Raw genomic sequence first — 27,974 nt, forward strand, 5'->3', positions numbered from 1 at the left:
AGAGTGCACGAGGAAAAGACTCCTTTACCTTATTTCTCATTGCCCTCAGAAGGTCCCGGACGGAGCCACCTTTATAGGATCTGAATTTTCGAAGATCTGCAAGAGAAACAAATTGGTTTGTGTGTTGTGATGCAGTTTTAGGTGCTGGGGTTTATGCCTGCAGCCACAGATCCTTGTAGGTGTGTTTCAGTACTAAACACGTACTTCCATTTGAAGAAACACTTTACTGGCAAGTAACAGTGATGTGCTAAAACTGAGACAGTGTTAGCCTTACTTTCCCATCCCAGCAAACTGGAGTAGCAGGTAATTCCCACTCTGTCAAAATGCTGTCCCTTACCTGTCTGAAGAGGAACAGTGATGTGCTCTCTCCAGTCCATTTTCACCACTTCTCTTCCGCCTCTTTCTAACTGCTTCACTATTGGACCATCTAAAGATTCTTTCTCTATCCGGTCACTGACATCCTGGAAGAGACATTCAGATTATTTCTAGTTTTATTTCCAAGTTTTTCCCAGTATTTTCAGTTTGCTGCTTCTGGCCCATTAAAGCCTGTCCTGATAGTAAAGTTAGAATTCCACTTCACTACATGACAGTGCTTGGGAATAGGATACAGAAGTTTCTGAGATTATTTACTTCACCCTCTTCCAAAGCCTTTTTAGCACAGAGGAGAAGATAAGGCTGGAAAGGATCTCAAGCCCTCAGCCATTTCCCACCCCACATCAGGATTCAGTGCTTGTTCACTCCTGTTCTTGAAAACCCTCCCAGCCACATTTCTGTGGGTATTGCAGCTGCTAGAGGACACCTTCTACCACCAAGTGACCTTGGTAACATCAGCTCTGGCCCTCTCTGAAAGATCTGCTGTAAGACTAAGCCAATTGCTTAGGAGCTCCACCCATGTTTTACAACTGGGCTGCCTCACTCCTCTCAGTAAGGCTGTGGATTCTGTGACCTCAGGCACAAAAGAGAAACTGAATTCAAGACCTGAAAAAGCCCTGAGATCCAAGAGGAGAGAAAAGGTCATCACAAACCTGAAAGAACTGGAGCTGCTTTTCTAGACTCCAAAAGAAGGGGTGTTTGAGCACACAGCTGGCAGATGGCCGTTTCTGAGGGTCCATGTTTATCATCTGCTCTATTAAATCACGAGCAACAATGTCCTCTGCAAGAGAGAGTGTGCAAAGAAATTTACTTCTTTTGTTTTCTTTTCTCTATGTTCTTAGGCTGTAGTAAAATGTAAAATTTTGTAATTTTATAATATTTTGTATTTCAGAAATTCATTATGGTCTCTATTTCCTCCTGTCCTGCTAGTCCAAGTGCTGCCCTCACAGATGTGCTGGGCAATCAACAGAAAGACTATCAAAGACTAAGAATATCAAAGTTCAGCTCTCTCTTCCTTTAAATACAGGAAATAACTTCACAGTCAAGAGTACAGAGTTGCTCTGGGGTCCTAACTCCAAGAAGTGTAGGCCCTTTACTTCAGGAGGACCTGAGGAGTACAGCTTTCCTCTCTGCCAGGCTGGGAGTAACTGTGGGCCTTGGTGCTGTCACTGGTGCTGGTGTTTAGCAGCCTGGGCCCTCAGTGATCCCTGCAGTGCAGTCCTTACCGTGCCTCCCTGACTCCAGAGCCTCCAGACTGTATGCTCCCAGCAGGATGTTGGCTTGCCGCTGCAGGGACTTGCCAAAGGGATGGCCACCTTCAGACACCACATAATAGAAGACACAGCCAGCTGAAAAGATGTCCACGGTGTATGTCTGCAAAGAAACAGCCTTCACTAGCACTGACATCTTTCCTCCCTGAAAGCTCTGATTCTCACAGGGTGGTTACTTTGCAGCTGAGAGCAGAAGGAAATTTTCCGACTGGCAGATTTGAGCTGAAAGGCAGCCTGGAGGCCCAGGCACCAGGTGCTGCCTATTCTAGGGTCTGGCCTGGTCCTGGGCAGCCTGGGAAGGGTGAGCACTTACAGGGTTCTCTTTGCAATCTTCACTCAGCATCTCTGGGGCGATCCAGCCTTCAGTGCCAGGCACGCCCGAGCGGCGGCTGAAGCTGTGCCTGCCCACTGCCAGCTTCTTGCACAGCCCAAAGTCTGAAATCATGGCCTTGACTTTCCCGTGAGCGTTGGGCATCGAGATGAGGATGTTGTGGGGCTTCAGGTCCCTGTGGACTGTTACAAACACCCACTTATCCACTCAGGCAGTCCCAACAATCTTTGTAAATTTTTAAGTGGACCTTTCCACTGGTGGCTGAGCCACCATTCATGAAACCAAAGTCATAACTTCAAATGATTTTCATTGGTAATTTCTTTTTTTTTTTTTTCCACCATGTTCTATATAACCCCTATCTAAAAACTTCAGCACCCTGCACCAACAGTAAGGACTTGCTTTAGTACTTCAGGGCTGCAGAATGTTGCAGAGACAAGGCTGGTGTCAAATCATAGAGCCACAGAATGGTTTGGGTCCAAAGGGACTTCAAAATCATCTCATTCCAGCTCCCCTGCCATAGGCAGGGTCACCTTCCAATAAGCCAGATGAACAGTACCAGACCAGTTTCTCTTTATTTTACAGCTAAGAAAATGTAGTCCTCCATCCAGTCCTGAAAGGAGAGGTGTTCTTACCAATATTCAGGGAGTGCAGGTAAGCCAGCCCGGATGTTGTCTGCTGCAGGAGAGTGATGGGTTGTAAGCCATGGTGGCTGAAGGCCTTCTGCTCAACATACTGCAACAGAAAACCAGGAGAGTCAGCCACAGCACTGCTTAGAAGCTGCATAAATAATAAATCCATGTACTTCACCACTAAAAGATAAATAGATAAATTGTGCTAGCTGGTAACACACAGCAAAGAGCTATTTTTTGGCTGAAGGTGACAATCTCTAAAGTCTCATTCAGAGTGAGAATTCTGTATAGCACTGTGCTCCAGAAAGAAGAACAATCTTCAAAGTCTGCATGGTAGGAGGGGGAGGAGGACTAGAAGGGAGTCCTTCACAAGAAGTTAAAAATCAAAGGACCACAGCTTCTCTCCATAAATCAGTCCAAGGTTAGGGATGTCTTTCTACAGGTTTGGAAACACCCCTCCCTGTTCTAGGAACATGGAATTGTCACCGAGGTGACAGCGGGAGTAAATGGAACATCTCCTGTGTCAGGCACTTCAGCAAGTTAAGTTCAAGGGAAGTGAAGGCCTTGCAGGGAGAAGATGCTGCCAGGCCTGGAGGTCACCTCCTGCAGGGTGGCAGCGCACAGCTCGATGGCGATGTACTGGAACTGCCGGTCCCGCTCCGTGCAGAAGTAGCGGATCACGTTCGGGTGCTCGTCGGACTCGCGCAGCAGCTGCACCTCCCGGTCTGCGAAGCTGAAGCACTCGGGGAGAATCCTCTTCACTGCCACATCACGATTGTCAAAGGAGCCCCTGCAGCCAGGGAGGGAAGGCACAACAACCCTTCACACTCTGAAGCCACAGCATGCACAGAAATCCTGACAACAGAAGCCATTGTAGAGGCCAATGAAAGCATTTCCTGTGCTGGAAACAGGTACCTTTGGCCAGTAAACACTTCTTAGGGAAGTAGTTTTTGCTGGTGAAGAAAATGCATGAAAATATTCCAGACACATGCAAAAAGTTTCATTTCTGTTCATAGTAGATGTGAGGGCTTTTCTAAAAAAACAAATTAAAAGGACCTAATTGGTCCTTTTAATTTGTTTTTTTATAAACAACACAACATTGGTCTGTTTAATGCACACATTCTTTTCTACCTGTAAACAATTGTCCCTTCAGCACCATGTCCCAATACATCTTTAGGGTTAAACGAAATCTTGCCAACAATCACTCGGTTTGCTTCTTCATCTGAACAAGAAAAGAAGAACAAGCACTGGTTTAGGATGGGGCAAGACAGCCTTTTACAACTGCACAGACTTTGGGGCCAGTCTGTAAAAGTCTTTTAGCTCATGTTTAAATTTAACACACATATGATCAAAAGAAATGAACATGTCCATGTTGGTACTTACTCTGAGTAGGCAAAGAGTCTGTGGTGACCCAATGAGCCATCATCAAGAATCAAAACACATTTACACACACCTTATGGCTCATGGCTGTGAGAAATGAGTGTTCACAGCAGCCAAACTCTTTCTAAAAGTTGATGTTGCCTTTAGGAAATGCTGGCTGACAGTAATGGAAGTGGGTTTAGTAGCCTTTGAAGGGACAATGAATGCACAGCAAGACCAGGCAGTATGGTTGTGCTGCCTAATCCCCATTTCTTGAGTCCAGTTAATCTTAATACATGTTTTTATTTAAATGAGTATCTCCCTAGAATGGCTGCAAGTGACAAGAACACACTCCCCTGGGCAGCACAAGCCTACAGCTAGCTGTTACTGTAAAGCAACAATGCTGCTGAGGTGCAGGGCCCAGCCTGAATGGTTCTTTTCATCTTGCTGAGCTATGAAGTATCATCAATAACTATTGCACTGTACCATTACACAGACTGGGGAATAGAAACAGAATAAACCACACTGAGTCAACTTTACCTCCCTCTTCTTGCTCAGTGGAGAGGCAGCTCCCAACATCAGATGTGGAAACGTTGGAGTAGGCAGAGTGGTTTGAAGCTCTGGGGGACAGGTTTGGGGTGCTGGCAGCTGAGCTCTCTGTCCGGCCGTACGACGTGTCCAGGAAATCTGCCTCGGGCGGGAGCTCACCCGGAGCACCAAAGGGCAGCTTCTGCTGCTGCAAGAGCTGGATCTTCTCTTCCAGCTGATGCTGCCTCTGCTGCTGCTGGTGGACACTCTGTGAGAAGGGACCTCAGTGAAGATTTGGCAGTCAGGTCACTAAAGGGAACTCTACAGCTACTGGGAAGCTACTCCTAAAAGGTGGGAGCCAAACTCTCCTGCCCTGTCCCTGCCAACCACACAGGCTGGGGAATGTTCACTCACAATTTCTATTTCATTCTGGACTTCCACTGCCAAGATGAGAAATCACATGGCTTGGTTAAAAAAGCTGTTACTAGGTTGACCAGGAGTCTTTAAGCCACAGAAGGATAAAGGCTTTGATTCAAAACCTGGAAAACCTGATGGTGGTTTCAGGTGAGGAAGAGAGGAGCAAAGCCAATAGTGCTGTGATCATATCCAAAAAGAGCAATACCTACAAAAACCACAGCTGGTGGAAGGAAAAGAAAACCTCTCTAGAGCTGGCACATATGGCCAGAGAAATCCCTGTTAAGTCAAACTTGTGCCTTTGCTCCCCAGTGCACGTCTGTGAAGAGGGAAATATCCTTGGAGTGAGTCACTAACTCTTGTATTATTTCTGGGCTCTACAACATTCCTGATGCTCCCAACACTCAAAAGCACATCAAGCCAGGTCAGCATTACCATTGGGTAGGTGATGATAAAAGCCACCCAGCCCACAAGCAGGAAAGTGCTGAGGATGATCGTGGCCATGTCCTTCAGCATGGAGTCCACTGGAGCCTCTGGCCGCGGGATGGGCCGAGCAGGAGTCTCCTCCATATCCTTTGGAGCAGCTGGAGGCCCTTCTGTTGAGGAACCTTCAACAATATCAATGACCTGAGGCAAAGAAAGCTCTGTTAGCTCAGTATCTCTGTGGGTAATGAGGCATTCATAGCCAGCCTTTCTGCTACATCATTTTCAGTAATTCCTAAACCTACCAAAGTCAAAGTTTGCATGTGGGGAAAAAAATGCAGCAGAAAGCCTTAACTCTGAAACAAGAATCACACTTCCTCATACCAGTGATTCTACGTGCAAAGTACATGAACATCTGACACAAAAAATGTGAAGTAACTCCATGCATTTTCCTTCTGTATCCTTCCCCAACTTCCACTCCTTTACATTCTTCTCTCATGCAGTAAGAGAATGATTCTCATCACAAACCTCTTCAATAGTGGCTTTCTCGGAGTCAGCTGGAATCACATTTTCAGGCCTCTTTGGTAAGTTGCTTGGGAATTTCTCCAGGATCTTTGTGGGGGCAGACAATGGTGTTTCATGGTGCCCTTTAAATAAAACACATTTGTTGAAACAGAAAGTTGTCCTTTTTTAGGAAAGATATCCTTGATTGCAGCATCTTTGCTGAAGAGTGAGACCATCACAAAACATGATGCTCATGTATAGAGCAAGAAAGAGAAAGGAGAGGGAAAATGGAGGGCAGAGGTCACTGAAAGCTGCAGGGGAACATGAACTGCTTCAGGGAACTGCCTAACATGCAGGAGAGAGGGTGTTAGCAAGGAAAGGGATCGTGGGAAGAGAAAGATGGCACTTTAAAAAGCTGAAAGTTGCACACTGTCCCTGCCCCAGAGCTCCTGTCACATACATCACTCAATCATCACCAGTCATCACTTAAAACTGAACCTCAGACAGCTCCTCATTTTTGAAGCAAAATTGTAAATGCACTGAAAAGTCAATTCCAAAATTCAAGGACTTGGGACACAGAGGACAGGCTGACTATTAATAAACATCATCTTCAGCCTCTGTGTTTTAATCCATTTACAAAAAGGAAAAAACATGACTGTCTGATCCATGTGATGAGAATTAAGGTAACAGCATGCACAATAAAAAATCCAAATGGACCCAAACACAGTATTTACAGTAAATAATAAATTAGTATACCCCTCTCTGAGCGAGGGGGCAAATAAGCAATAAATCATTTTCCACACATGGAGCACTTCACCTTGTCCCAGAATAAGACAGGAGCCTTGGGAAATACAGAAGGCAAGTGGATATATAACACATTATTTTATATGTAAATGAAGATAAATCAGACACTATTACTAGAATTCAGTAATTATAGCCAGGCAGGGCCTCCCACACCTATCAGCAGCCAGTCATTCCAGTAGTTGAGCTTGTGCTTTTCCTTCAGCCTGCCCGAAAACTTGACATCGGTGCTGGGCGTGATCACGCACTCGCCGTTGTCTTCAATGGTGACTCCTTCTGTTTTTGGACCCTCCAGCAAGGGAATGGCACTGCCACGGGGCTGCAGAGAGATCAGTGTTTCAATTACTGCTACTGTGACCTTAGAACATTTCAATAGGCAACTAAATTTAAAATCTGGAGGTCAAAATGGGTGGGCAAGCAAAGATTACTGGCAGCAAAGTCACTGTGAGTAAACACAGCCATTACGCCCTCAGCAGCTGCTGCCACAACCTTGGACACTGGACCTTTTCAGGGACATGCTGCCTGGGAGATGAGATTACACTTTTTTTGTTTTCCCCTACAGTTAAGCAGGATCTGTATTTCCTATCTGGCAGCCACAATGAGCAAAACAGAACTATGATGCAGTTTCCTGTTTGTGGGGAGTTACTTTGATGAACAAACCAGCAATTTAAACATGAACCACAAAGCACCAACAATAGCAGTAACCTCAGGTCTGCTCCTGCTGAGCCTGCCTGGCACAGTTCCTAGGGAGCTGCAGTTACTGCTTTGCAACATTGGAAATGATCCTGGAAGTATGGTCATGTATTCTATGGTTGTTAGTTGTTTCAGGAAACACTTAATTTGCTATGCACTTGTTGATAAAAATCTCAAAACCCTCAAATTTCTGTAGCTGTACAGTCTACAGTGTTCTATTTTCTATTTTAATTTAATATAATTTTATGCACAATTCTATTTCCAGCTTTCTACCCAGCCCAGGAAAACACTCATTTCAGAAAGGCACTTTCCCACCTGGCAGCTCCCCACTCACCACGACAGTGACTCCCTCGTGCACCATGGAGGGTGACGCGTACAAACTCGTGGAGTATTTCCCTACGTACAGGGTTGGGCTGCAGAAACACAGTCACTGTTAGCAGCAGGCAAATGGATGTGTTAGCATCTCAGCTAAAACCTGGGCACCACAACCCTGCAGAACCAATGCAGGAGCTTCCCAAATCATCAGTATTTGTATCTTGAAAAGCCTTGATCTGTAACATTATTTGAAGTACTGCTGTACTATGAAGCTTTTTTTAAATTATAAAAGCATTGTCAGTTCATTATTCACAGCACTGTCACTCATTTGACATAACTCATGTCCTATTTCTGCATTTTTCAATAACTGGCATTTGCCAAAATGCTATGCACCATTTTTATAGTGTGAAAGGCTTCACATTAGGAAAACCAATTAAATTCCTCATTGTGAGAAACTATTCAACACAGAACATCTGATAAAACTTAGGAATATACACTTCCTAAGTTTATACATTTTTTGGTTTGGTCTCTAATCTTACACACTAAAAGATCAAATATTATATAAAAGAACACCTGGAGAACCAGAAATGTTTTTATGCATTCTTTTCACCATGTTGCAACTTGTAGCACAACGCTTAACTGTGCTGTTTAATGACAAAGCTGTCAAATGGACAGAGAGAACAGCAGAATCTCAGGCTCACGTTAGTTTGCTCTTGGTCTCTGTTTCCTTAGGGAATGGATATTTCCACTTGGTGATGTGTCCAACCTCCCCGGACATGAAGGTCAGGTAGCGCAGGGTCTCGATGCCCACGTTGGTGTGCAGGACTTTCCTCAGCCCCTCTCGCTGCCAGATGTAAAAGGCCACCACGGGGGACGCGTAATTCTGGATCCACAGCACGTCCCCGGACTCGCTGTCCACCGTCACCACCAGCCCGTCCCCGTTGGACACAAAGTGGGACATTTCTGCAATGCACAAACGTGTGGAGCTTTAACAATGCACAGGAACAGCTCTGGAGTGCAGACACCACCATACCTTTCACTGCACAGCAGCTGAGCAGCAAAGCCTTGGCCAGAACTGGGCAGACACAAGTCCAGCTGCCATTCAAGAGCACTGCAAGCAGGTTGTGCACCAGAGTTCAGATTTGCTGCCTCTCCTGCCATTTCTCACTGATTTTAAGGAATCACATCTTCAAGAGCTGCACCTAATTTACCTGAAGCTACCTAACAGGCTTTAGATATTGCAGTATGAGATGGATAAAAATGGGCAGAAGTACATGCACTGCACAAAAAAATCAGAATATTTTTTCCTATATACAAAACTCCATTGCAGGAGGAAGACAGCAATTAAATTCTTACTGTATTTTATATCTTCATCAGGCAAAGTAGCTGCATAATCAAAATAGGTGGCATTCCATCGCAGCTCCTTCTTTTTGGTGTCATACATTGTGATCGTGTACTCTGTTAAAAGATACACAGTCTGTGAAGCAAAAAAACCTGTGAGAGAATAGAATCAATCTTCTCAAATCTGAGACACTCCTCAAACACCACACAGCACTCACTGCTGTCAGCATTTCCTTTTTTCTCAACACTATCCCACTTAAAGGGACACATTGATAGAGAGGTTAAAGAACAAGTCTGTAACACTTATTCCTGTTTCTAGTCAACATCTCCATGGTGTTGGTCTAACTTTACCAGGTATTTAGCACACTGCACTTGTGATGTCAGTGGATCTGCTCTATTTCCATCCTCTTTAAACAGTTTTTTAAAAGCTGAATGTTAGAGAACAAACAGTTCACAGCTGGTACTGGAATACACCATTAATTACAATACAAATGCCACCTTGTCAACAAAAAGAATAATGAACCTACTGCCAAAGTTTAAAAAACATTATCTCTCTGCTGCTAAAGTTAATAATTCTTCTGTGTACAGTCTAAAATCATAATTCACAGAAGTTTTTCCAAGAAATAAACTTGAAAACCTGAACTGACCACAGGGTCATTTGTTATGAGCCTAAACTTTAAAAATCAGAATTTTCTTTTAAACAAGAGTAAAAAAAGCATATGACCTGTTCTCCCAAGATACAGGAGGGATGTTGATGGGCAAAGACTTTCTGCAAAAGAGGAAGTCAAGGTCTGCTGTTTCTCCCCAGTCATGAGGTCAACCACGTACCAAATATCCTGCTTTTTACCTGAAATCATAATTGAAGTCAGATTACCATTCAGATGTGAAAACTGCACTTTCATTCATCTTTTCAGTCTTTTTTTTTTCTTTAGTAGACTCATGGACTTAGCACAAATAAAGCATTTTTAATAAAACAGTTTTTCACAGTCAGGCTTAGGTTTGTCATTTAGCACTACTGGCTAATCCCAAATACTGACCACAAACCCCAAACCTAAATACAATATTTAGAAGAGTAAGCACTATTAGCTGAATGATTTTTTCACACATAAAATCTAACAGAACTCTGAGTGCAGCAGATCCCAGAAGCTCTCAGATGAGGAGACTGAAGTGCTCATGGTGAAAGACAGGAGGTGGGAAAAAAAAAAGTGAGGGTCTACACCTTACAAATTGCTTAAGGATTGTAATCCAAACATCCCACTCAAGACTATGTGAGCCATGGCCTTAAGAATTTCTTTGAAGTTAATACATGTATGTCATGTTTAGAAGCTTCAAATAAACATTTTTCTCTCATTTACAGGCAAGACTTGAAGTGGAGAACCACAAACATTGGCCCTTTAGGAGATTTAAAAACCCCAGTACTAAGCTCACTCTGATCTTCACATATTTTACTGGTGTGATAAGTAATAACTGTCCTTTCTTCTCCTTTTCTCCTCCCAAATCCATCTGCAATTAGAATTAGTCAGGACAGTGAGCAATACATTTATTATTTGTACTGTAAATGAACTGACTGTATGTCAGACAATGGAGGATGTCTAACTGGTGCAATGGGATTGCTAATTTTATCCTAATTATCAGGCAGTCAATGACATTTCTAATCATAAGAAGATTTTAAGTAGAAGTCATATTTTGTTGAGAGACTGCATCTCAAGAAACAAAACATCCCCATAGAAGCATCTCACTGCTAAGAAAAGGTATTTATTCCTTTAGAAAAACCAGTTGGTTTTAATCATCACACAGGAACTGCATTCTATATTAATCAGATTTTCTGTTATCAGAAAGATTTATGAAAAATCATAATTAATACCCAAAATAAGGCCTATTTCCTTCAGTCTGTCTGGGAGTCTCTACATTTTGTAGTTGCTGAACATCTTGCAATCTAAAAGAGATAAAATTTGAGCTCACCCATGTACAGGATCCCATCAGAACTGCGACAGGGAGATGCCTGCACCAGCTCTGGGATAGTAAATGGAAGTTTCTAGGGGAAAAACAAACAAACAAACAAGTAATAATTGTATTGGTTATTTCTATTATCATAATACCTGAGAATTCAGCAAGAGTTAATACTAAAATATTTAACAATGCTCAAGTTCCTAAGGGAAATCATAGCAACTGAGGAAAAAATTCTTGTAGGAAGCCAAACATTTTATCTGAGTATCACCACAAAGTTTAAAAAAAAAAGTCAAGCATTAAGCAGTAGCTGAGGCCTACATGGATTGGTGACTAATTTGAAAGGTTCAGCATTTTTGTTTGCTTACTAAATCTTATAAAGATCTTCCAAAGGGGTTAGCACAGAGCATTTATTAATCCTGCTTCTGGCAGATGGCTTTTGAAATGTATTTGGGGAGAGCAACACATCTGATTGATGTTATTTTGGGTACAACTTCCCATCAAATCACACTGAGATGATTCAGAATTTGGATAACAAAACATAAATTTGATTTGTAATTATCATTATTTTAGCAAGTTACAGAAAATTCATACATGGGGACAAGATGTGGTGTAGATATTTTCAAGTAGAAATCACTTCCTGACAATCACAAGGTGGCAACATTCTTCTCTAACAAAATAAAAGTATGTTTTCCTTCTGCAAAGGCACGGGGTTGACTGGAGCACTTTTTAGGACAGAATTTAAAAATATACTTACAGTCAAGCCTTCACTGTTCTTGCCACCGAGTGTGTACAAACTGCCATCATTTGGGTCTGGAAGAAATGCTGGCCTAGGATTTAAGCAGCAATTATAAATGATAAAAATGTACTGGGCTTCTCAGAGAGCAGGGAAGAAACTGTGGTCACTGCTGGCTTTACAGAGAAGTTCATCTGACATTAAATTTTTTTGAAGTTTAATTTATTAATGGTGAAAATTAAAAAATATAAGGAAGTGTCAGAACTGATAAAACCTAAGATCACTAATGTATTTGAATGCACAAAGATCCAAATGTGGCAGGCAATGACTCAGGTAAAAGCTTTTAAACTAAACCTACAAGCTCTTAAAATGACACAGATTTAGAACAAACCCAAACAAATAAAGAAAACCAGAGAGCATAAGGAAGGCAGGAAACAATGAAAGAGTTTCCAGAATTAACTAAATTTGAGAGGTAAAGGGATCCCTACACCCAAACTACACAAAGACCCCCAAACTCACTCAAACCCTAATGTCTATTGGTTCTATGATCAAAAAAAGAAAGGATGTCACCCTTGACTTCAGAGACAAAGTTCAAGCCCCAAATTTTCTAGCTAAACGTGAGGTTGCTCCAGGGACCAATCTGAATTTACAGCTCAAGGATGTCATTTGCAGATTCTGGTTGTGACAGTGGTGGTGGTTGTAGTTTCCTGTGTTTCACTGGTTTTAGTCTCTGTTGGAGGGGGGTAAGTACAGAACCCAGAATCAGTCCTGGCTCTGTCACTTCCCACCTGCCACTTGTGGCACAGTTCACAGCCCTGATGTCCAAAACCAGCAAGAGCTCCAGAGAACAAGGTTGCAGACAGGATGTTTCTTCTTTGCTATTATATGTAGCTAATTCTATCCTTTTATCTGTTCCCCATGCCTCCTTAAATGGCCTTCTGCAAAGTGTGCAGCTTGTCTAGAACACAGATGGATTTGGTTAAAATTAAACCAAATTTCAAGATGTGGGTGAAAATTGAACAAGCTGTAAATGAGATAAAGGAAACAGACTTACTCTTCCACATGGATCGGCACCTGGAGGACAGGATCTGCACATACAGAAAAAGAAAAAGTCAAAATACTAGCAAGTCAATCCCTTGAACTCACCAGATACAGGATCTAGTCAGGCCTGCAACATCTTTAGAAAGGCTGATGCACAGTTTGAAAGTCAACTCTCAGCAGCCTCCTCTTGTTCCTGGAACTTAGTTCATAAAATGGGAAACTACAAAGCACTTGGGAATGTCTTCTGAAGCCCTTTGTTCAGTTTTACCAACACTAAATACCTCAAAATGACTGAGAGCTTACAAAATCCTGAATGACAGGATTTTCACTCCTGATGCCAAAACCATAGAAGTATCCTGATTTATAAGACACACTCTACAATTTCCAAGACAAACATGTGCTTATTAATGGGTATACTGGCAGAAAATACCTCAGAAGCCAAGAGGATGCAATCCTCTAAGTATCTCCACTTCCACAGGGAAAATCAAACTTCACTGGAATGAGTCTGAGTAAGAGGATGAAAAATGACCAAGCAAACACCTCTTCTGTCTCCATGCAAACATCATGATGCAACAGGAAGGAAATGAGAACAAAAACACTGATGTTTTGACAGCCTTTGATGGGAAACTGGCACAGGTTGTGGGCAGCCTGGGTGTACTGGGGTATCTGCAGAGCTAAGCAAGACAAGAACAGGAAATTCAGGGTTTAGTACCCAGGGCTTACAGAGTCTGTACCACTCTGCAGGGCATGGCAACACACCAGCTGCTGGTTTTGGTGGCAATGGCCTGCAACGATGACCTGGTTTTACATGGATTAACAAATCATAACCCCCTACCCAAGCAGATCCCTGGCTGCAACACAGCTGAAAGCAGCAGCCACCTAAAGAAGCACATTTAATGCCAGAGACAGAAAGAAAGCAGGATATGAGGACAACAGTACAGTTATCTTTATTTCCTTGATTTCTTCTTACAACAGTAAACACTCAGAGCAGCTTTGTTCAGCACATAACTACATGTAATTTTTTTCTCTTCAAGCCTAAAAAATGTTCCAGGATACAGTTCCAAAGGCATAAAAATAAACTCCATTTAATTCATTGAGACCCCAAACATACATCAAAGCCCATAAGAATAATTAACATTGAAACAAAGGAACTTAGTGACTCATCTTCTGTATCTGCCTCTACAGACCAGGCTGCTTAGTCAGACCTTTTATTGCATTAACTACATCAAGCAATTCATTTCTATCCCTTGTGTGAAGAAACTGGTTTCAGGATATGTTGGGAGGGACACCCCCCCCCCATTGCTTATATGTCAATTATTTCTCAATGTTTGCTTGAAGTATTCCACGAGCTTTCTAATATCTAATACAACACATGGTGACTTACATCATCAGCTCTCCATCCCTAGGGAAAAGCAAGAAAAAAAGCATTTTTTGCCCATCGTATACAGTGGATTGACTTGAGCTGAGCTGCTGGGTTGAACTACTAAAGGCAAACTGAGACCAAGTTTATGGACTCAGGGTATCCCTAAATCTGGGTGAAATGACCTAAAAGAAGAAAGACATTAAAGACCAAAGGCAAGAGGTTTTGTAATCACAAATGCTTCATGGGAAGGGAATGCTCAGTTTTGTGAAAGAAACAGCATCATGAATCAGAACAAGTGACACCTGGCTCAGAACAAGCAACACCTGGCTCAGTTAAGTAAGATTTAATGCAAACTCTACAAGCATTGCTAAAGGCAAAAGCCAAATAAAATTTTTAAGTCTCTTGAAGAACTGATTACACAGAGAGTGTCTGACATGGTAAGAAAATAAGCTCTCACCTGTGGTGCCAGTGACTATTGTGAGACAACAGCAGTTTCACCAGCAGCACTGAGGCAACTCTTTCCTATTCCTAAAAATGCCCTCAAATGATCACTAGGAGTAACAAAGCTGCACAACTTCTTTTTGAAGTGACTGCATATTTATTGTTTCATTTTTAACAATGCAGATTGTCTATAAAATCACTTTCTAGTCAACCTGGGCTAAACATAAGACTAACGAACATAAATAGTTTATCGTCAGAATAATCTTCAGAAACTTTTAATTTTAATTGAGGACTATTTCTTCTGTGAATTAAATGGTGGTGTGAAGCTGTTAGATGAAATTACAGTGTAAAACTACTACAATCCGAGTCAATCTCCAACTTTGCTAACTGCACTGTTAGTGGCAGGACACCTCAGCAGACCAGCACAGACTGGGATTGCCTCAAATATCTCAGCATTTCAGGGGTTTTTCAAACACTGCTCAGGAAAACATGAACAATTACAGGAAATTTCAAAGGTAGATTGTGTCTTCTAGCAACTGATCCTGGTTTGTCCTTGACATTTGCAGGAAAGCCTGGTTAGTAATGCTTCCCTAGAGCTCCCTCTCTATCCTGAAAATACAGTGGAGAGTAGTAATACAGCAAAACATTTTTGGGCTAATAGCTTGGTTTTACTTAATTTTCTAAGACTGGGCAATCTAAGTTTATCAACCAAAATAAAGCACTCCCCTCTGCTCCAGTTAAAGATCTGAGAATTTTTGCATGGCTTTATTGACCACACAGTATCACAAGAGTGAAAGGACACAAACATATCTGTGCAATAATTACTTGCATTGAGCTTTTATCCCTCAGCTTGTATTTCTGAAAGCTGTTGGGAAAATGTCACTTAAAGCAGTTTCCAATGTCATCAATAAAAGTCTTCTGCACTTTAAACAATGCCAGAAGTCTCATTAAGGTCTCCATGTTTTGCAGTGTTTTTCTGAAGCACTGCTGCCTATCAGATGACATGAAGGTCTTATGGCAAACCCCAAGCTATTTAGTGTGTACAGAAGCATCACTGTCATGAAAGTCTGTGAACTTCTCTTTAGTACCATGTCTTCAACATCATATTCTTCATCAGAAATAAAAAAATCCTGCTTTTACTTGATTTCTTAATAACTGAAACTTGATTTATGAGCAAAGATAAAAAAGTGGTAGATAGAACAAATTAAGAAGTTATGACAAAGCTGCAGGAATTTTTTTAGTACTTAGTGGCACAGAGCCAAAACACTGATTATTCTGATGGCTTCCTGCACACTGAAGTGTTGTGGATGAATTGTTAGAAAGCATTTACAGATTTCTGATTCATTTCCATGTATAAGGCTCTTCACAAGGATGGAACAGTTAGTTTTCTAAAGTGAAAGGAATTCTCCTGTCACTACTAGCACCATTCACCTGGAAAGACAGACTGTGGAAAGCCATTTTTCTACATTTTTAGTTACTGAGGTGATGTAAATTTTCCCATTTTCTTAACACCTTCATGATCCTGAACCCAGGTTGTGGCTCTGCAGAGATCCTTTGAAGACAGACAATAAACTCTTCACATTCACTTTCATGTGGTTTGGGACCTGTTCCAACCTCTATTTCAAAGTTTGTTTTGAAATAAGAACTTGCTCTGAGATAAAAAGAGACTCTTAAGTTCAATTAATTGTTGCCAGTTCTTAGAATAGTTTTCATATGCTTGAACACAGACCAGTAAAAGAGGGAGCCCTCTTGTGACTGAAGTCACCTTTTGCTCCACAAGGGGTCAGACAGAAAAAGCTCTTGCAAAAGTAAGAGCACTGAGTCCTCTCCTTTCCTCTCCAGCTGCTCCCCAGTCAAGTGTTGACATGCTGGGACTGAACCACGTCACTGCTTTCAAAACTCCCTGGACTGCAGTTCCCTGTAACTGGGAAAGTCCCTCTAACAGGCCTGATCTGCTCCAATACCAACAGCAGTGGTGACAACCACTGAACAAAGCAACAACCTTTCTGTACTGGAATGAAAGCTGGACAGAAAATGTGATAAAACTGAAAAATACATCTCCCTCTCCCTCAAGCTTCCATCCCATGTAGCAGAGAAAAGCCAAATTCTTGCAAGGTCTTACAGAAAGATTTTTCCACTTTGTAGACTAAGAAAACAAATGTCAAAACAACTCTGGAGCATGGTGGGAGTGAGTTAGAAAGCAGGACACCATCCTGTAAATATCTCCAGTGCTGGAGAGAAGACTGAATTTTCTATAGATATTTCCAAGGGTTTCCAATTCTTTTTTTTCTGCAGCCTCCACTAAGACAGATTATGTTACTGATTCCTACATTAAAAACCTGCAATTCAGCACACACCACCTTTAGCTTCCTGAAATGGTAACACAGCCTCTATTAGCAAAAAAAATTATAAAATAACCTTGTTAAGAAAAAAAAATTAAAAGAAGATTAAACCTACATTATAAAGATTTATTCTAGAACTCCAAGTGTTTGTTTACAAGTACAGCAGTTATTAGAAACCTGTTAACATAATGTCTGCCTAGTAATTTGGTAAATTATTTGGCTCTATTCCAATTCCCAAAAAGGAACATTTTGACCTGGCAGCAGGCAGATGTCCCAATCCAGTTTTGGTTGCATCATGGCCAGAATATATTTGTGAGTGGGCAGAAGTGTGCAACACGTTTCAGATGGTTCTGACCCACACTTTGCATACATATATGGAAAAAAGCCTTATGAAACTGTACCCATACACTAAATATAATGCATTTGACTTTTCTCCATATTTCACAAATACAGTGTAAGACAAATTTGCCCTTTGCCCAAACTCTGAGTATTTTTAACGTACAAGATAAAGATAAAGTTTCATGTTGTCATCACTGTAACGTGCCCTTAGAGCCAATGACTGGAAAGGAGAAGTGGGAGGCTGAAACAGTAAGTCACTGCCCCACTGGAATGAGCTGGAAAAAACGGTTTCCTGCCCTGAGGCCCCACTGCAAGCTTTGGGCTAACGGGCCAATTTAAACCCATCCTCATCTGCTGCTGCAGGGACTGTGAATGAGGCTGGAGACACAAACTGTGCTCTGGAATTTGCTGAAAACAGTACTGTTCTACAACTGGTTCGTTTTGACAATCCTTATTAATTTACAACTATGCACAAAGATATTATTTCTTGCGTGGGAAAAACCACTGTTACTAAAGCAGGACCTACAGACCTCAGACTTGCCCTTTAAAATGTGTATATTGGATCCCATAAATAGATAGAATCTTTATACCTTTGTCTTATCATAAGAGCCCTCTAAAATCTACAGGTTATGAGTGAGGTGTTGGAAATCAAAACCTTTTAAACTGATTTTGGGCCATCATTTTTTGACTGCTACAAAGAACTGAAGATCATAACAAAATTTCTACTGGCTCTAAATGAGGATCCAAATCTACATATATTAAATGTTCTTCTGGCAAAATACTTTGAATTAGTTCTTAAGGGAAAGCTTTTAAGGAGCTGGTGAATGAAAATAAAGAGCGATCCCTTTGAACAATACAACTGGACAGAGAGAACAGAGGAACAGCCTGCCCAAGAGTATAGCTTGAAACATTGCAGCCTTAGCATCTCAAATTCAATATTGTGTTCAATAGCCCAAGCTCCTGAGTTAACAGAGACACACAAGGTGAGTTTTACAAACGTGAGGGAGCAGCACAGTCTTAAAATCACACTCTTAAAGCTCACACTGAAATCAGAACTGTGAAATAAAGTCTGACAGCGAGGAGGAAAGCTTTCTCCAGATTCTGCCTTGCCAACAGGCTCTCATGACCATCTCTTTCTCTGTCCACTTGCATGTAAACACAAATCTTAATGCTGTACCTCTGTACCTTTCAAAGAGGTCTGCAGGAAATGACAGAAGTTGTTTAATTTCCATCAGTTTTGGGGAAGATGTTTCATCCTAAGGAACCTTACTGAGGATGCTGACTAAGTATCCTGCCAGTGGCAAGTGCAGAAAACGTGGGAGCCTACGGGAGCCTGTCCCACTGTCACTCAGGGCTGACAGCTCCTTGTATTGATCAGGGGTGGCACCAAGAGCCTCATTCAGCTGCTGCTGTGAAATGTGAGCCACAGCCCTTCCAACAGAGGCACCAACGGGTGCCTTCAACACCAGCTCTTTGTGTGGGGTCACAGCACAAGCAAAGGTGCCTCTCATAAATCACAGGGGAGGAGGAATATGGGTTTTTCTCTAAACTTTCCAACCATTTGCCAGCTTCCCAAGGCCCATGAAATGGACAGCATGAGCTACCTGCTCACTGAAAAATCCTGAGAGCTGCCAGAGAACAAGACCCATTGAAGTCAACAGGAAATGAAGATTTTAAGCACCCTCAACAAGTAAGTCCACAGTCTCATCACATAACTGCAGGGACACAGCTTATTTCTGACAGTGGAAAGTCCTATTCCTAACTGACCTAATTTTTCCCTGCTTTATAGGCAGCACAACTATTCTGACTGCCTTTCTTGCCAGCACTGCATGAAGGAAGGAAACCCAAACATGTTATTGTGGTGATAATCACTGGCTCATTTACTCCACACACCTAAGATAAGCTTCAGTGCTAAATGAAAAAAAGCCACACATAGCAAGATATTCATGTTTGTTTAAGCACGGCCTGATAATGAACATGGCCTTGGTTTTTTTTTCCGTAATGAAAATAAAATGTACCTGAATTGCCCTTTGTTAAATACCTTCCTGCTCAAGTGCAGTAATAAAATGTTCCCTTCCTGGTGCGTGCCACTGCAGTGCTCCAGGTGACCTCCACAACTTCTCAAAGCACCTGAGCTACAACACATGGTTTATCATGGTAATCAGGGTAAAATGGCACCTGCAAGAGCACTGCTTGCAGTGCAGGCAGCTCTCAGCCAGGCAGTCTCTGTTACAGCAGCAGCATGTTGCTGACAGACAGTGCACCCAACTACTGTGTTTATACACTAATATTAATAATGAATTCTGCACTATTAGGTCTCCCCAGGGGTTCAGCACAGAAAGCTGAATGGGCTTTCATTTGTTTCCAACACTGTCTTGTCTGTTGGGCTCCCCACCCACAGGGTGACCACCAACAAATACAGATTTACAAAAATAAATAAACCCCCTCCCATTACAAATTCAGTCACCAATTTATATGTCCAGGCCCTTGTTCCATGTCCACTTAACTCAGGAGGCATCTTGGAATACTGATACCTACCACTAATTCTTCTTTCATTGATCCCTGTGTGTTGCCCTATTACACAGAAATAAACTAAGGAGCAATAAGAGCTTTGCAAAAATCAAGTGAGTACAACTCATGTACCTAAGATGCAGAAGTTAGCAACAGAGAGGAAACAAGAAGTTCCATAAAACTAGATTATCCAGTCTGGCAGTTCTACAGAACCAGCAAGAGTTTTGCAACAATTCTTTTTTAAACAAGGGAAGTTCCTTGAGCAACACACTCTGATCAAGATCATTTTTGTTACCAAAGTGTGTTCATTTCTTCTTCATAAAACCTCTTGCCACTTACTAAGTGTGGCTGCAAAGCAATGCCAGTTGTGATACCCTTCTAGACTAGGACTAGGCAGGGTATGTTTGTGTCAAGGGAATGACAAAGAGACCAGCAAGTTTTTCTTAGCCTACAGCAGCACTAAATTGGGAAACTGACAACCTGCTTTTAGGCAGGGCTGTTCAGGAAAAGGAGGGGTCTAAATTTAAAAGGAGATGGGAGAAGACCAAGATCCTTCAAGAAAATACTTGGCTTAGCCCCTTCTACTCTAAGAGCTACAAAAGCCTTTTTTGCTCATTTAAAAAGTTAACTTTTTGTCTGATAGATCTGCTTTCAAATACAAATGGCTTCACAAAGAAGAACAACTGGTTGGCACCAGATAGGCACAATCCATTTCCCAGCCCTTCAGCTCACCTACTAAACTGACAGGTTTAAAAACAGAGGACAGAATGATGCAGTCACTGACTCCTTCCCTTTGGCCCTCTAATTTATTTCCAGAAGTGAAGCTGCTACTATCACCACTGCCATACATAATCAGAGTCCCACTAAAGAAAATTTGCTAATTTTGTTTACAAATAGTAAATTTTTCATCAAGACAGAACTAGCTCTGCTCAGTAATTAAAATTACAAAATCACTTCCAGTCACTGAACAATGTTAAATTCCTTTATACAAGTGCAGCTCTTTTATTTTAAAAAAACTGTGCTCCTAAACATCTGTTATAGAAAAATCCCTGAGGTTTGCATGATATGCACTGCACCAGAGAATGTAGGGTATTCAGAGACAGAATCATGCAATCCCTCTACCATCAGTTCCAGAAGCTGAAACATCTATTCTGTTCTGTGCTTGCTTATATTGCAGTCATTCCCATAAAACATGACACCTACCAATTATATCACCACACCTTAAACATCCAGGGGAAAGAAACAAACAAAACACCCCAAAACCTAAAAAAAAAACCTCAAATAAACCTGGAAAATACCTACAAGTGAAATTATGAAGATGAACATGACTCTATAAAAACTGTAGCTTAATTCTGGAACAAGAACAAAATTAAAGAAGAAAAGTAAGTATTTACCAGATCTTACAAGAGTTGGAATTGCCAATTAATTTGACTGTTATTTCTGCTATTGAATAGAGGCCATCAGGACACCTCCTGCTCACCTTCTTTTAAAGTCCACTTGATTGCTCCTGTCCTCTTGCTGACAGCATGCAAACTTCCATCCAGGGTTGAAACAAACAACAGTGTCTCTGGCACAGTTACTGAGCTGGTGTTCTGGAAAAGAAAAACCAATATGATGAGTATGATTATTTACTACAGAGTTTACTCATAACTGTCAGACAGTACATGGGTTAGAATATCCCTTTTAAATGCACAGACTGAACAACTTTCTTGCCTCTTTGAATTCAGTGATTTTTGGTTTGGTTAATTTGCTATTAACACTGCTGATGTTACTGTGCTAAGTTCCTCTAGAAACAGCTTTAACTTCACCTATATTTTCAATTTGATATCAAATCTTCTTGCACTAGAATTAGGAGAGACCAGAGACAGGGCTGATCTAGGAAAGGACTGACCAAAAGACCATGTAGTAAGTTATGAAGAGTGAGGAAGTTCAGAGCAGCTTAGAAAACCCACATGTCAATGTCAAAGCCATTCTCCTCCCAGGTACACAGAACATACTCTGCCAAGTTCAGTCCTCTAGAAATGAAGAGACATTGGCTGGGTGGAACCTGGATAAATACAACTGAACAATGACCAATAGTCTGCTGTGGCTGAGACAGATGGAGCTGCAAGCACTGTCAGCTGCCTCTGAGCAAGGGGAAAATATTCAGGAGAGATGCAGTTGGCTTCTCCAGTTAGCTGGAGAAGATCCATACTGGTAAATCTCTTAATTGTGGTTTTATACCTCATGTCTCCCAATATTGTCTTTCTGCAGTAGAGAGTAAATAACACTGTTAAGGAACATGACCCATAAGAATGAGCACATCCACAGTCATCTCTGAGAAAGCAGCTGGCTGCAGGGTTCATACCTCAATTTCCCATTCCAATTCATTCTGCCCCTGGGAGCAGTTTGGTGCCACTGTCCTTCCTCCAGCCCAAGCAGGTTTTGAGCCCGGCTCTTGCAGGAAAAGGAATTTTATTAAAAGGGCATCACACAAACACCAAGGACTCAGAATTATGCAGTTATTGTGGGAACTAGGTCCGAGGTGTTCCATCACACTGTCATGGTCTGAGCCTGGCGAAATGCCAGTGCTTCTATGAGAATACCTCTTTTCTTGGTATCTACTGTGAGATGTGATCAGAGACAGAGCAGAGCAGGCTCTAACTTACGATTGAAAGGAAAAAAACTTTATTAACTTAAAGCTACAGGGAAAAACACACAGAACACAGGATGAAAACCTTCCAAATTTCCTCCTACTCCCCCCACCAAATTTCTTAATTCTGTTACCACCTTTTGGATAATCAATTCTCAATTCTTCGAGAAGAGAGGAGTACCTCTTGCACCACAGACTTCACCCAGGAAACAGTCAAAACTTCTCGTGTTTCCATGTCACGTGTGGCACCGCCTGGAGAACATTTGCCATGTGACCTCTTCCTTCCATGCCCAGTGCTCTCACCACTGCACATGGACCAGAGCTGCTTCTAGGGTTTTTCCCTTTAAGGATGCTTTGTCCAGTTCCAAAAAAGAGCACAGTCCCTCTCCTTTTGGGACACCTGTCCCCGCCCTGGGGCTGAGGGGTCTCTTGAACAGAGATCATCTTCCTCTTCTTCTTCGAAGACGGAGGGCACCACCATCACCCTCCTCACCCGTGGTCTCTGTTCACACACTTTCACATCACCACACTCTCCTGGCTCTGAGCCATTGCCTCCTCCTAGATGCAGTCTGTGTGTCACAGGAACTCAAGGGTTCTGTCATGGCTATTCAAGAAAAAAGTCCAGCCAAAGGCCACTCCATCATCTCCTCCCACCTAGAATTCTTCTCAACTTCTCTCAATCTCACCAACTCCAGGAGGAATCAGCATTTGCAAGGTTTCTATCATCCCAAGAAGGGTTAAAAGTCCCAGGCTCTGCCGGTTTGGTTCATGAACTCCCACGGCTGGCTGCCCTGCTGGGCACCCCCGCCCTTCTCCTTCACACCAGCCGCACTATCACAAGCACAGTCTGCTCTCTCTCTCTCTCTCCCTCCGGGGGGGAATGGAGGATGGCTGCCCGAAGCCCTCGCAGTGCAATGCTCCTCCACCCTTCGGCCCAGGCCTGGCCTACCTCCCTCCGGCCGCATGACTCCCCTCCCCACCCCTGCCCAGCTCGGAGCTGGGCAGGGGAGGTCTGCTCTTGTCCCAGACTGGAACTCAAAAGGAACTTCCAGTGGGAGTTCACAGCTTTTAACCCCCTGTGTTCTCAGAGGCGTATCCATGCCTTCAGTGGACAAACCAGATACCAATATTAAAATCTGGACACCGATTAGCGTGACCACACCATCCCAAAAAAACTAATTTCCCCTCAAACCACGACACACACAAAGCAGAACAAACATGTTAATTTAATGCCTGCTCTTCTCTTCCTGCCTAAAGATGATCCTAGACATCCTAAGATTGACCCATTTCCGTTTTCCAGAACAGAAGTTTTGGAAAACAGAAACGGGTCAGTCAAGTTTTCGCTCAAGTAACTTTTCATTTGCAGGCTGTTATCTGCATTGCTCATCTGCGTGACACCTGTCACGTTTCAAAGTTTCACAGTTAAATATAGTTCTTAGCCTACCACACAAAATGAAAATGTATTCATTTTTCATAATTAATGTCTTCAATGACTTATTGTAACTCATGTTAGAATTACTGCAAAGCAAAATACTTAATTGCCAAATTAAAATACAAGGAATAACTTTCTTTGGACAGCTACATATTTTAGTGCAATCCAACTAAAGCATTAAACTTTCAGGAAAAGCACAGAGCTAAAAGGATAATGTAACACAGTGCTAACTAGCCAACAGTCAGGTTGCACCTATAAATATTGTACATGTTTCTTTGCAGTCATAATCAGGTGGAGCACACCATTGTAAAACACATAGTGCAGAAAAAAATGGAAGTACAAGTCAACAGTATACCAACCACAGATCAGAAACAATTGCTGGAAGGCCAGAAAAAAAATGGGAGAAGTATCTTAATACATAAATATAATACTCATTACAAGACATTGTTAAATTATGCAGGCTGCACAGCCATCTGCACTTGGATAAAATATTTACATCTGGGATTAAACTTTGCAGTGTGTGTTCAAAGGGGACAGTGCATAACAGTTGCCCTATAAAAAGCACCTCAAGATGTTACTGATCAGAACTGAACTCACAGTGCCTTTCAAGCCTAACAACCTGATTGAGTGTAAGAGCAGAGGGGCTCTGTTGTGAAATTAGGAGATCTCAGTTGTCTCTATTATTACTTTTGTTAAACTATTATAGCCACTGTATCAAAGTAATTAATCAAAATTTTGTCCTCTAGGTATTTTTGTACACAAAAGTACACTTAGGATGGTATAGCTGATTAATCATCATTAGTCCAGTCTTCCTTAAATCAGCATTTAACAAGCCAGAATCACTGATTCTGCAGTGAGGGGGGAAGACAACCCACGCTTCACTATCACAACCCTTCAGGGCTGAAAACCATCTGATTGTGAAGCTCAGTTTAGTAAACACAGTGAAACTGCACCTAGAGTGAAACAGCAAATTGAGCAAGAAAATACAACTGTTAAAGACAGGAAATTAAAACTATTCAAGTTTCTTTACATTGCAGGTGGGAATTTGACACCCAGAATGCAATGACTAGTGTTGAAGTTTAGCTGCAACTAAAATACAACATACAGCAAACCCACAACATTGTCTGCGCATACAGACTTATAATTGTTTTTCTAGGCTACTTCTTATTCTCTGTACAAGTCTTATCTTTTATCTTATCTTACAGAATCAGTATATTCTTCATAAACCATGTTCTCTTCCTGTCTTCTGATTAAGAAATAAATACATGTAACATTTTCACAAAACATTTGCCTGTAAAATAACCACCATGAGTATGGTTGGGTATCACATATCAGGAATACACAGTGTATAGAAGATTATTTGTTGTAGATTGTAGATTTAACACTTTCATATTTAACATTTGAATATTTATTTATTGGGGCATCAAGGATACAGAAATTAAGGAATTAAATGTGAGCTCTGAAACTCTGATCAAAACATCAGTAACCAGCATTATCTTCCAGATTGTAGGTGTTTTAGCAGGTTCCTAGGACTTGGGACCAAACAGAAAGTGCAAACATGCAAAGGATTCCTCTGCACACTGCACTCAGAGCAGGAAAACATTTCTGTACTTCCCTCCAGTCACAAGCTGAACAACAAAGAAAGAAAACCATAGCTGAAGATGTGCTCCTGCAAGTTTCAGTGGAAAACCAAATGAACACCTGACTGTTGCCTGGGCAGTTCTAGATAGTTCTCAGAAAGTTCTCAGATACGACCAAGATCATGAAATCCCAGCAGCTTTTTCTAAGCTTTTCAGTGTAGGACCCTTGGTGTGGGAGGGGAGAAGCACCACTTCCAACTATCATCCCATGGTGTCTGGCATGGTTAACAGGGAGATGTGAACTTTCCTGGGGTGGGAAGGACTTGTGGCATTCACAGGCACCATGGGAACATCACCCTGGAAGAGCCAGTAGGTCTCTCCAGCCAGGGAACCCACCTGCTCTGGGCCCAGCTCTGCTCCCTGGGAGAGAAACCAGCACTGCAGCCCTGGGATGCCTGAGACAAGGAGATCCTGCCACATGCGTGCATAATTTCCCTGTAAAATACACAGCTTTTCTTTTCCTTCCTCAAACCCCTTCCCCCTGCCACCTCAGGTCTATGTTTAAGTTTCACTTCTTCTGAAGGGCTTTCTTATATTCAGCTATCAAAGTCACATTGATGTGGTCACTGCAACCCTGGGTGTTGAAGATAACATCTCCTTTGGGGGAAAGACTGAATATAGGGCAGATTTCATTAGTTCTTCCCTTGCTTCTAAATTTGTATTTGAACACAGATGAAATACATAAAATGCCATTATTAAAATCATCCATTCACTCAATTTTCAAAGCACATGATATCATGCAGTTGACATTACCCAGCTCAGTAGCACACTGACCCTGGTGAAGCATTTGACCTAAATTTAAAAAAACCCCAATGACTCTGTAGATTTTGCTATGCAATATTGCTCATTTATTTTGTTCATTATCTACATAGTCACTTGGAGAAGGCTAGGGAGTTAGTATAATAATATGGAAATAAGGCTTTATTCTTTCAAAATTTATCAAGCAATAGATAGAAAATTGAACTGATTATTTAAATAATTACTTGTGTTTCACCTAGACTGAGAAATTAAAAATACTTTCTCTTGTTTTTATTTGTGACTTTTATCAGTGGCTAGAGACTGAAGTATCAAAGTTGCAAATATTGAATAGATTTTATTTTGAACACAAAGCTTTGTAATTGATTGATTATTGGATTAATTAAAGCCTGGGATAAGCACTGCAATGAAAAACTACAAAAATTATAAAAATCTGTATGTACAAGACACACTTGTTTTCATTTTTCTGTGAAGTATGTAAGAGCTTTCTCCACCACAAAAAGACATCATAATCTCAGTCCTGAGACAGACTCTATAATAACTGGTAACACAGTTCCTGTCCTCCCTCCCTGCAAGGGTGAGGTCCCAACAGTTGTGATGCAATGCAAATTCTTAAGAGACTTTTATTAAATATTGCAATTCTATTTCTAGGAAGATACATCAACCGACTCCAAGAAAAAATATGTCAGGACATGAAGTAACTAAACAAAAAGAACTTAATTTAGTGAACAAAGAAAATGACATGGAAGGAAAACCTGGTTTGGTTCCTTCTTTCATTTCATCTGAAATTGCAACATCTATTTTAACACCTACCCTCTTTGGAATTCAGTGAGAGCTTCTACTGCCTTGACAGTCTGTACTCATAACAATCTTCCACATCAACAGCAATGATTTACAATAATTTGAAATTACACAGGGACTGCTTTAGAATTAATTTTAATAATTCAGAAGACAAAATTTCAAGCTCTCATTGGATTAAAATTTGACAAAAGTTTTAAAGCTGACTGTTAATAATCTGTAACCTCCTAAAATTTGTGACTAAGCAGAATACAGCATTTTTAAGCTAGAATAGAAATATACTATCTAATAGAAAAAGAAATTAACTTTACATATACTAGTTAAGTCTCCCATAAGAATCTTCCCCTCAGTCTAGATCTACCATATCTTTAGATAAAATGTTTTAGAAATCCAATTAAGAAAATGACTCAAAACAATTCTGAAGGACCTGGCAGTCAAGTGAAGGTCAATGAAAGCTGTAGAACAAGTTCTGGTGTGTGTGTGTGTGTGTGTGGTGCAGTTCAGTGTCAAGGGTGATAACATCTTTCACCCCAATAGCTCAGATTTTTCTAAGGGTTAGCAAAGCAATGCCTTAGTTTGTTTTATTGTGTTAGAAGAAAACAGATTCCCATGGCAATAATTTTTTTCTAATAATAAATTAAAGAAATAATTCATCTGCTTAAAACCACCATTTTTGAAACGAAGGTCACCAGGAAGGCACAAATCGCACTGAGGTCAGTGGGAAAAGCAGATAGAAAACCAGGCCACTGAGTTCCTTGAGGTTACAGCTCTGCAACCCAGAAATGCATTTTGCTGTGGGGGTGATACCACAAGAGGCTCTTCAAGTATGAATAAAGGACAGGAAAACATTTCCCAGTGACCCCGGATGGGTGACAGTGTGTGCTGATTTCAAGAGCTGTTACTGATTTCATAGAGATGACTGTGTGCTCACTAGTAAATAAAACCGTGCCATGTCTTAGCAGGGAAATAATTTTATTTTCTGAGTCTGAAGTAGGAATACATATGCACCAAACTT

At 41.4% G+C, this 27,974-nt stretch overlaps 1 protein-coding gene across 4 annotated transcripts in view; it reads right to left on the bottom strand.

Annotated features, from left to right (window-relative positions):
• Positions 1-27,974, bottom strand: part of ERN1 (endoplasmic reticulum to nucleus signaling 1) — a 33,748-nt gene that overhangs the window by 1,959 nt on the left and 3,815 nt on the right. For 2 of the 4 annotated variants that reach the window (XM_059864040.1, XM_059864039.1), the window contains 20 exons: positions 21,182-21,293; positions 12,719-12,752; positions 11,686-11,758; positions 10,944-11,016; positions 9,706-9,828; positions 8,997-9,098; positions 8,342-8,603; positions 7,660-7,738; positions 6,789-6,951; positions 5,856-5,974; positions 5,340-5,531; positions 4,503-4,758; positions 3,735-3,825; positions 3,204-3,393; positions 2,607-2,706; positions 1,957-2,156; positions 1,599-1,746; positions 1,026-1,153; positions 338-461; positions 29-96 (listed from right to left, as the gene is read on the bottom strand). In XM_059864040.1, the coding sequence (XP_059720023.1) occupies positions 29-96; positions 338-461; positions 1,026-1,153; positions 1,599-1,746; positions 1,957-2,156; positions 2,607-2,706; positions 3,204-3,393; positions 3,735-3,825; positions 4,503-4,758; positions 5,340-5,531; positions 5,856-5,974; positions 6,789-6,951; positions 7,660-7,738; positions 8,342-8,603; positions 8,997-9,098; positions 9,706-9,828; positions 10,944-11,016; positions 11,686-11,758; positions 12,719-12,752; positions 21,182-21,293 (2,637 nt within the window). Of the gene's footprint in view, positions 1-28; positions 97-337; positions 462-1,025; positions 1,154-1,598; positions 1,747-1,956; positions 2,157-2,606; positions 2,707-3,203; positions 3,394-3,734; positions 3,826-4,502; positions 4,759-5,339; positions 5,532-5,855; positions 5,975-6,788; positions 6,952-7,659; positions 7,739-8,341; positions 8,604-8,996; positions 9,118-9,705; positions 9,829-10,943; positions 11,017-11,685; positions 11,759-12,718; positions 12,753-13,135; positions 13,338-21,181; positions 21,294-27,974 lie in introns of those variants that run through there. The other 2 variants (XM_059864041.1, XM_059864042.1) reach the window with 2 other exon arrangements.

This window comes from Haemorhous mexicanus, chromosome 20 (genome assembly GCF_027477595.1).
Source record: "Haemorhous mexicanus isolate bHaeMex1 chromosome 20, bHaeMex1.pri, whole genome shotgun sequence".
NCBI classification, from domain to species: domain Eukaryota; kingdom Metazoa; phylum Chordata; class Aves; order Passeriformes; family Fringillidae; genus Haemorhous; species Haemorhous mexicanus.